General features: G+C 41.9%; 1 protein-coding gene across 1 annotated transcript; it reads right to left on the bottom strand.

Moving 5' to 3' along the window:
* Positions 1-465: 465 nt before the first annotated feature.
* On the bottom strand, positions 466-4,427 carry LOC133888896 (probable flavin-containing monooxygenase 1). The gene is made up of 5 exons (XM_062329283.1): positions 3,921-4,427; positions 2,029-2,266; positions 1,644-1,819; positions 1,202-1,554; positions 466-1,109 (listed from the first exon to the last, which is right to left on the bottom strand). The coding sequence occupies exons 1-5, from the start codon at positions 4,362-4,364 to the stop codon at positions 752-754; spliced, it is 1,569 nt and encodes a 522-aa protein (XP_062185267.1). The 5' UTR covers positions 4,365-4,427; the 3' UTR covers positions 466-751.
* Positions 4,428-10,348: the final 5,921 nt, after the last annotated feature.

Raw genomic sequence — 10,348 nt, 5'->3', positions numbered from 1 at the left:
GCTAATAGAGGTAGAGGTTGGGAGATTTTTCTCCCTATATATATATATGCAAGGACCCCCATCTCATCAGATACACGTACAATATAGACTGCTAATAGAGAGTAGCTCTAAAATTAGGAACGCTCTCATTACGAGAGTCTATATAAGAGTTAGAGTTTTGTCTCATTCCCTCTCAGTTGTGCTGCCGCTGTAGTCTATTCCATCCCGGCGTCGACGTGCACCGATGAATAGAAGAGCAGGTCTCTGAAACCCTCGCTCTTAAGATTTTGTACCAGGAGAGGGCAAATAAGGTTTTGAAAGCACTCAGCGCGACTGCTCAAGTTCTTCACCACGGCTTGTCTTCCTAGTCGCTTAGTTGCTGCCCGCTGTCATCGTCGACAAACTCGATGCATCATCAGCAGGATCGATTATGTCGTCAACACAGTGCAACCAACATCTTCAGGAACCTCCATAACGCAGGATCAGTACGTAAAAACCATGTTACTCGTACTTTATTTCTACGATTCCTAATTTTAAGTATAGTAGATCTAGTCATATATTGTGCTTTCGTACATATGTCTAGATTATGCTCTGATGATATAATTATATCAATTTATCAGTTTCTGCTCATGAATTATTTATAGATTAAATTAAACCTAAATATACCTTATTTTCCAACAATATGCATATCAGAAGTATAGCGATTGAGAGGGCATGCCAGACAAGCTAGCAGGACGCTGTAGATATCTCTACAGTAATTTAAGCCCAAGGTCTACTCTTTCTTGGAGTGAAGATCAGCGTAATCGCCAGGGCCATAAACCCCGAATAATTCCGCGAAAAAGCCTTTCTTCCTTCCAGGATTGCACCCCATATCTTTGCATAGCTGATCGTTGTACCAGATGTGAAGGACTCCAACGCAGGACCTGCGAAAGTACCGTCCAGCATATCTTCTCATGTACTTCTCCCATTCAAGGATATCCTTCTGCATTGCTGCAACATTAGGTAACCTGAATCCACCGTCCAAGAAATGTGCCAGCCATTTGGCTCGAAGTTCTGATGTGTACAGATTTGCAATACTCTCTGAATAACCAATAACCGCGAGCTGCGGGATCTTAGGGTGTATGCACTCCCTGTGAATTATATGTAACGAATCAACAAAATGGTTGGTTGATATCGAGAATTCAAACATGCATATAAATTTTGCTGTGCATACAAAACTGACCTGTAGAGAGGCACAGTTGTGGATGTTGACCCAACTACGATACTCCGAAAGTATTCTGATGTGAACATGTCCTTGATCTTCTGATCTCCCCTGAATCCGGTTCCGAAGATCACTATATCGCTCTTTATCGGTAAGAATTCACCTTCCACAAGAACACCTTCTTTGCAAAAGCTGAACATCTTTGATTTCTTCAGAACTATGCTGCCTTCTTCCAATCTCTTGTAGTAATCCTTCGGTGTGATGGCAATCAAGCATGCAGCTAATGCCTCAAAGAAACTATGGTCAGGCACCATGTCGTACTTCCTCATTGGAATGGAGTAGTAGCCCTCAGCAAACTTTGAAAATAGCCACCTCTGCAAACACATAAAAACATGATGCATGTGTGATTCTAGCCTCTTAACACAAATGTGTACATTCTAACAGCGGTAAAAGAATGCGTTACCAATGGAGCCAATAGGGTGGCAAGGAGCCAGAGGAGAAAGCCTTCACCAGGCTTGTGAATAAGGAGTTCCGCAAAGCGATTTAGGTATAGAAGTCCTATGTGGACTCCCCAAGCGAAGTAGTCCGGTATGATCCAATGCTTTGTTCGGACCACCATTGTACATGGATGATCAGTGCCTACGGGACCAGTAAACAATCTATCAACAATAATAACAAAACAAAATAGCATCTTAAATGTTCATTTAGATAGTTGTACAAATGCTTCTAATAGCGATAAAAAAGATAAGGTGTGTAATTCTACAAATGATATAGACCAAAATGATTCTATTTACATGGTCGAACATGCGGTCAGCATTCAGAAGAAGTGAAGAGAGGATTGTTTGTACCATTTACTTCCGCGCATTCAGCAGCAATGTCAATTGCTGATTTCAGGTAGCCGATGACAGTTACACGCTTGCCCTTGATCATCTCCTTGGCTTTCTTGGTGCCCATCTTGGCATAGTCCATGGAGTGGATCACCTGCCCATCAAATGCCTCTGGACCTTTGCCTAGAGGGAATGTGGGTATGTTGGGTATACCACTGAACCTCCCAATGCAGAGAATGACGAAGTCTGCAATGTGTGTCTGAAGCAAAAGGAAAAAAGATTCTAAGTTGAAGGAGCTGTCTTCTTTTGAGGTTAAAAAAATAACTGCAGAAACTGTCTACAATGATATAAAAAACAGCAGATGCATTCTTTCAGTGGTGGCAGTCCCTAAACGGTAAAATGACAGTCTGCTTTATGACTCATGAGCAGCAAACTAAGACCCTAATAGTTGGTGTCAGTTTGCAGATCTGTATGATCATCCAGATTAAGTGCATATATATAAAAGTTCCAATCTGGTGTGGACGACGCATCAGAAGGACACAAGAATGCAAAGACACAAGCCTTCACTGATGTCTTCACAAAGTCTGACACGTACGAAGCAGCAACATGTGGCTGGGTGCCCATAGATGCATGCACAAATCAAAAGATGCTTCGTCACGCGTAGCACAGCCGACTCCATAGCCTTGGACGCTTGCGCTACATATCTCCACTTCTTCTACCCTCTACCGTCAGTGGATCACCCGGTTTCTGGGCTGCCCATGTCATTTTCAGTTCGACAGACGTCGGCGCGACAGCTCTTGTTGACAAATCATAAAAAATGGCGAAAAAGAAGGAACATTTCGTGTTTGCTTCAAGCACCTCCGACGACGGATTGTAGCTCGCCACGCTAGTCGAATTTACAGTGCGAAACTGCATGCGTGCTCGGATACATAGTACTCACCCGTTTTATAGTGTAAGGCATCATTCCATTTCCGCGCATGAATATGAAGAAACCTTGGAGTCAAGGTAATTGCAGGAAATGAACTTGTCTACATGATGTAGGGGTTGATTGCTCAATGTTATTACATGGATAGTAAATTGAAAGTAGTCTTTATTTATGTGACTGCATTATATTACGTGCGGTTATTTACACATTTTTGGAAGCATGGTTCGACAAAATCTGAAGTTGAGGCTATGATACTTTCCTCAGATGCACTCGAGAATAAGTTGGCCCACAATGTGTGGACACAATTTGTTGGAGTGGACAATATCTTCTTGAAAGTTATCATACTTGCTGATGTGACATCTCTACAATTGACAGTGTGTTAATAGCTAATTAGCTAGAGTATCAATCCACGATGGAGCATTAGAAATGCTCCAAGTATATCAGTGTACTAGTGAAAATCGCTCAGTAAAATTTCTAACCAACCGACCATAGATATGATGAGTAAACATATCAAATGTATTTATCGAGTCAGGCAGTTTTATAGGTTAATCGTCTGTGAATATCTACTAATTGGCCAATTTTCAGATTAACTGTTTTCTAGGTGAAGTTCACCCATATATGATTGATAATGCTTTATGCATTGTATAGATAAAATTTTAGCAATTAACCTCATTTGGCAGAGCTCCACCTCCTAACTCCGTATCAAATCTGAAGTTTGTACGCTAAAATAATTTCATGTCAAATCTGAAGTTTGTACATAAAATAAAATAATTTAAATCTTTATTTATAGTTTAAAATAAAAATAAGATGTCTCACACAAACATTCTTAATATACTTCTAGCTCTAATCCACGAATTTTTAGAACTAGCGGTACTAACTCTAAAAATTCTTAAAATTCTTAGAACGGAAGCTCAAAATAACGTTTAGGTGTATCTTGTTTTGTTTGGCAGAGCTAGCATCTAAACTCGAAGCTCTATGAAGAGCTCACCTCGACGCGTCCCTCGGCGTCGGCCACCGTGAGGCGCCACTCACAGGCCCCGTTGCCGAACGCCTCGCCGTTCCCAGCCCACTCCTCCCACGGCGCCACGGCATCCTCGCCGCCGACGCCGTCGTACACCATCCCGACCACCCGGTGGCCGAACTGGACGCAGTCGAGCACACCGAACCGGCGCGCGTAGGCGTCGAGGTACGCCATCACCTGGCGGTGGTCCGGGAACACCTCCGTTACGGACTCCGGCCACGGGAAGTCAGAGTACTGGTACATGGGCCGCGGCGTCTGTAGCGCCGTGCAGTCCGGCACGTGTGCCCACACGCCGCCGAGGACGGTGTCAGCCTCGTAGACCACGGGGCGGAAGCCGCGCTCCAGCAGGTGCTTGCACGCGGCCAGGCCGCTCACGCCGGCGCCGACGATGGCAACCCGCTTCTTCTCCATCCCAGCTTGCTTATGGGGAGCGAGAGAGCGTGGGTTGTCAGGAGTCAGGACTCTTCATAAGTGAAGTGGTACATATAGGTGGTTGGCCAGACTTCAAATCGCTGCACACCGTTAGATTTTAAATTGACGGTACATTACAAACAGTAAAAATTGACGGGTTGATACAATACCGTTGCTGTTTTGACATCAGGTTACTGTTCACTATACCATATTTTACTATTGGTCCATAACTTCACACCCCGAAAGTCAGCCGATCCGGATCCTGTTGTTTATGCGTGGAGTAGAAGTGGATAGTATTCCAGACACATCAGAGAAAAAGATATGAGATTTACTTTAGAAATGGTAGTCTTAAAAGGTTTTGTAATTATAGTATAATTTTATAAGATTTTGAAATACATCAAAATTGGAATTATGAATTAAATTATGTTTTGGAATTGTGCCGGTGCCCAAAATAACACTTGTTGTTTAACGAAAAGAGTATTGTATTTTGTCTTCAGCAATGATTCTCATTGTTTTATTATAGCAGTGATCCTAATTATATATTGAAACTCACTCTCTATGTTACTTATTCCTCTAAAATCCAAATTTCTCGGCTCTAGGTGTTCGGCTTAAGTTCTTATAGCTAAGTTCTGGCACGGAACAGAGGTGCGGTTTGTTTGTTTGTTTTTTCTATTTTTTTCCTGTTTTTTATAGACAAGCTGAATGGGTAGCAAAGTAAATAGAGACGCTGGGTCCACACAAATGGAGGATTTTTTTATTGAATTTCACGGTACCACATCATGTGAAATTTCTGCAAAATTCTTTTGGAGTTGCTATGTTCCAAACATGCCCTCGATGTTTGCTACTTGCTGGTGTGTTTGCCACCAACCTAGCAAAAGCTATGTGTAGGATCAAGATATCCGAGAGGGAGTGAATTGTGTTCCAGAACTTTTCTACCTATAAATACTATTGCAAAAAAAGTAATAACTTTAAGCTAAATGTCTACTAGTTTTTAGTTGAAAAATATGCAACCTCGATTAAGCACTATGATGAGAACATCACTCCTTCAAATATGTGTAACACTACTACTTAAGATATGTAAGGAACAATTATAAGAGCACGTGCTCAACAATTAAACCACCACTCGTTACTCGATGTTCATATTTTTTAGATAGGTTGATACTAAATTTTTATGATGTTTTGTTACCTAGGAATATGAGAGAAGCATCACAAGCTTACTTGAGTATCATCCTTCGAAGGTCAAATCTATTTGGACTCAAAGTCGAGCTCTAGTTAGACTCCATATTTAGTTCGGAGCCTCAGGACAATATATCAATAAAATAGACATAACTTTTGCATACGAAGTCTAATTGAGGGGTTCTTGGACTTGCTGAAAAACTTATAACGAGCCCTTTCCAATGTATCTAGTCTCACTCTTAGATTCCTTAAAGATTAACTAAAGCCAATGAAATAAGGTATTGTGTCATCATTGTAGGTCTTGTCGGGTCTTGTAAGTGTGTCGGGGTTGAAATCCAGATTGTGTACGCTTCTCCCAATGACTGCACAACTCTAGGTTGATCTTCTCATAACTCTCCAATATATATACAGTAGTCATCATAGTTTAGTCTCGAATTTTACTTAGATTATTTTGTTTTAGACAATTTCACTATTTGTTCAGTTTGTGGAACGCCAGCTCGTATTTTTCATTGGTAATTAGTAATATTTAGATTGCATTTACCTTGTTTTAAAATGACATATTTTATACCTTATCACAAGAGTGATTATACTATAGATATAGCTGATTTATTTTTTTAGGAAATCATCTGCCTATATAGAGTGTCTAATACAATTATCTCGGATCATGATGCAAAGTTTTTAAGCCACTTTTGAAGATCACTTTGGAACAGATAAGGGAAGTATCACAAGCTTACTTAAACGTCATCCCTTGAAGGCCAAGTCTATTCGAACTCAAAGTCGAGCTTTAATATAACTCCAAATTCAGTTCAAAGTCCCATGATAGCATATCAATAAAATAGGAATAATTTTCATATATGAAGTCCAATTGAGGCGTGCTTGGACTTGTTGAAAAGCTTATGATGAGCCATTTCCAATAGATCTAGTCTCACTCTTAAATTTCTTATAGATTAATTAGAGTCGATGAATAAGAGAATATGTCACCATTGTGAGTCTTGTCGGGTCTTGTAATCGGGGTCGGAGTCCAGGTTATGTACGCCTCTCCTCATGGCCGTATAACCCTAGGTAGACCTCCTCATTACCCCCTATATATATTAGCCGTCATAGTTTAAGTTCGGGTTTTTCTTAAATTATTCTGTTTTAGACAGTTTTGTCGCTTGTTAGATTTGTGAAACCCCAACTCATATTCTTTATTGGTAATTAGCAATATTCAGGTTGCATCTACTTTGTTCTTCCTTGTGTTCTCGGTTCGCTTGTAGGAAAAGACTTCTTAGCGAGGTTAACCATGTTTTGGCATGGTTAATAACCACAGAGTAATGATGTAGTGGTTGTGAGGGTTCTCGATCTGTTCTAGTCGAAGTCTTTGGATCATTAACGTTGAAGCTCCAACAAATTGACTTTAGTCCTTAGGTGAAGCACTAGATGGCCTCTGCAGCTTTAAATTTTAATCTAGTACACCCACTACGATAACGTGGTAGTTGGTTCCAATGAAAACATTACCTTTCGGAAGATCGGAAAACATTTTCATCAAGTGGTATCAGAGCTTTGGTTGCCCGTCAGGTAATCTTATTTATTCCCCTTTTGTTTAGTCATGTTCCATTACATAGGGTTTAGAAAATTACCCACAAAAAGATTTAGATATTAGTTATTCCGCTATCCAAACTATTTTGTGGCTTTCATGTAACACCCTAACTTTCAAATTTTCTCAATAGTTAAAATTTTGTTAGAATTAAATAGAGGTTGTAGGTTTTTGTGTAATTAGAAAGAAAATTAATTTATAAATTTAATTTGCCATAGGTTATAATCATGCTTGATGCATTCATGCTGCTGTACTTTGCAATATGTTTTTAAGGGTGAAAAATGTTTGCAAAAATTCGCTAGAAGGCCCTAGTTTAAAAACCCTTTGCGAAAATTACCTGGCCGTTTTTCCTCTTAAAGCCCAACCCAAACCTCTCCTCTCTCCCACCCCCTCTCTCCCCGGGCCGCTCTCTCTTCCTCTCCCCAATTTGGGCCGTGGCCTGGCCATCTCCCGCACGCGCTCACTAGGCCGAGCTCACCCGGCCAAGCCGGCCGCTCCCCGCACGCGAAACCTCCGCCTCTCTCTGTCATGTAGGCCTAGCTCAAGCTGAGCAATAGCTGCGCCGAGCCGCCCAGTCGCTGGCTAGCCTTCTTCCATCTCCGCTCGGCTCGGATCCACTCCGTCGACCACCGTTCAAATCGGCGCCTCCCTGCACCCGTTCTCCTCCCTGAAACGGTCGAATCCGAGGCATTAAGCGCCATCAAGGCACCCTCGCCTGTTTCCCCCTCTTTATTCCCTCTCTAATGCCAAATTCCGGCCGCTCCGCTCACCCTCTCCCCTATTTAAGCCGCCTTGTACCTCCACGACGAGGTTCCGCAACTACTCCACCATCTCACGCCCCTTTTCCCGTCGCCGCCTGAGTCTTCTTTGGCTCTAGTGAGATGCACCATCGCCGTGGTTCTTCGCGCGTTCGCACTGTCTCCGGCCAAGATAACCCCCCTCTTCGGCATTTCAGTTTTCCCCAGAGTCATTTCCATGGGTCTTCATTGTCGTTCGGCTGTCGGAGCACCTCTCCCGGCACCGCATTGACCACCGTCGCTACCCTCACTGTCGCCTGGCCTCCATAGCCCTGCTCCGGCCTTGTATTCGCTCGGGGTGAGTTTGTCATCGCTCCCTCTCCGTTTTTCACCGCTCGTCGGAGCTTCCCGGCCACCAGAGCGCCGTTTCGACCGTTCTCTAGCTGCCCGCCACCGTGCTCAGCCCCGCCGGCACCTCTGGTCCACGGTGGACCCATGGACCGAGGGCTTTCCTTTCGGTTCACATGATTTTCAATAACAAAAATAATTTAATTTTGTTTTATGATGTCAGCTTGCGTAATAATCAAGATTTTGAGTATAAAAATAATCGGTTTATTCTCCGTTAATAAGTAAAATTTGCTGAAACACCCCTAGAACTTCAAATGATTATAACTTTTTGCTCGTAGCTCCGATTTAGACGATATTTGTGCTCAAATTCTCGTAGCGACATGTAGAATATTTTTATAGTGTTCTTGATGAGTTTTAGTACTGTCTGGTGTACTGTTCTTATGTTTGATTGTGTGCTTTTGTAGACGATTCAGTCCAAGTGCAGTTCGGAAATTTCCAGGAAGAAGACTTTGAAGGAACTATGCATCACCTTGACCAAGGAAAGTGACTTGACCATGTTGTTAGCCAAGTTTTAATACAAAGATAGTTTTTTCAAAACATGCATGCTGTTTTTGTGGTGAAATGGTGTAGTTAGCAAATACTAGCAACATGTGTAATTTTCCTTTGCAGATATTGTATTCAATAACATGATTATATTGCTTAGCCATGCTTTTAGATAAACATATAGTTTATAGGTGATGAATCATGAGTTATGGGACTAAAAGTTGAGATAGGAAGTTTGTTATGATAATTGATGTTTTTAAGGGAATTAGCAACAATGAATCTAGGGCTTGGGTAAGAAGGGTATGTTGGTGTGTGCCTGTTGATGTGTTCCAGGCATGGTTACCCTTGTTGGATATGTTTGGTGTTTACCCTTGTTGGTTAACTGGCAGCCTTGCCCAGACCATAATAAGGACCGGTTCATGGAGCGACCATACATGACAATAGTACAACCACGAGACCTTATGGCACGGCTTGGCTAAGTAACTAGATGTTCTCCTAGTGGTGTATAAGGCAAATGGATGTGTAGAGAAGGAATGGGTACTTCCCGATTCTACCTGGCACAAGAGGGGGCTTTTTGGGGTGGAGGGTTACTCCACTTATGTACGACGGTGGAACCTTAGTGGGTGAGTACATACTGGGAGACTCTTTGAAAAAGCCTCGAAGTGATCTCTTGGCGCACACCTTGGAAGTGTGTAAAGTACCGACGGGTGCCAGCAAAAGAGACGATCAATACTCGTGGGTAAAGTATACAAACTCTGCAGAGTGTCAAACTGAATATTCAGCCATGCTCACGGTTACGAGCGGCATGGACCCTCACATGATTAGTTGCATGGATATTTTCCAAGGTTATGAAATGGTTGAATTCTTGGAGGTTAAAGGAGATATTTTGCACTTCTTACCTTTTTTTAAAAAATAAAACTGCTTTTCTGTAGTTACGGCTAAAATTGGCTTTTATTCAAATTAAACCCTAGATGATAGGAAATCTTGGTTTAAGCCTCTATGTCATATTTTTCCCTACTTGCTGAGTATTGGAAATACTCACGTTTGCTTTTCAGAATGTGAAGCTTATGAAGAATATCCTGAAGATGGTGCAGAGTTCTAGGCTTGTGGAGATTCCAGTCGACTGTTTGTGATGTGGAGCTGCGTAGTGTTTTCTGTTCCGCTGCTATGTAATTTTCTTTAGACCCGTGTGGTCATTCTGTAATAAATAACGTTGTAGCAATGAGCATTGTGTCTGTTATCCACTAATGACATCACTATATGTATGTGTAAACTGATCATGACATACATATAGTTTACTTAAAACTAGGTGTGACAGAAGTGGTATCACAGCTATTTTGACCGTAGGACGGAAGGCTAGTTAGAAATAGTCGCGTGTTAAGGGTTAATTTATAAAAAACTATATTTATAAAAATTTTGGTTACCCTTGAGTTTGCTTTATATTGCTTTATTGAAAATGTTTTATTGATACTATCTTGTTTTCAACCTATAGATGGCCCGCACGAAGATCACCCCGCGCAAGCGTGTCCTAGCCCCTGGGCAGGAGGTTCCTACTGGCGCTATTTGGGCGCACCAACCCCCTGCTAAGTTCCACTCTGACAGAC

Source organism: Phragmites australis, chromosome 13 (genome assembly GCF_958298935.1).
Source record: "Phragmites australis chromosome 13, lpPhrAust1.1, whole genome shotgun sequence".
In the NCBI taxonomy this organism is placed as follows: domain Eukaryota; kingdom Viridiplantae; phylum Streptophyta; class Magnoliopsida; order Poales; family Poaceae; genus Phragmites; species Phragmites australis.
The sequence above is the reverse complement of the archived record's forward strand: the minus strand, read 5'-3'. Positions and strand labels throughout refer to the sequence as shown.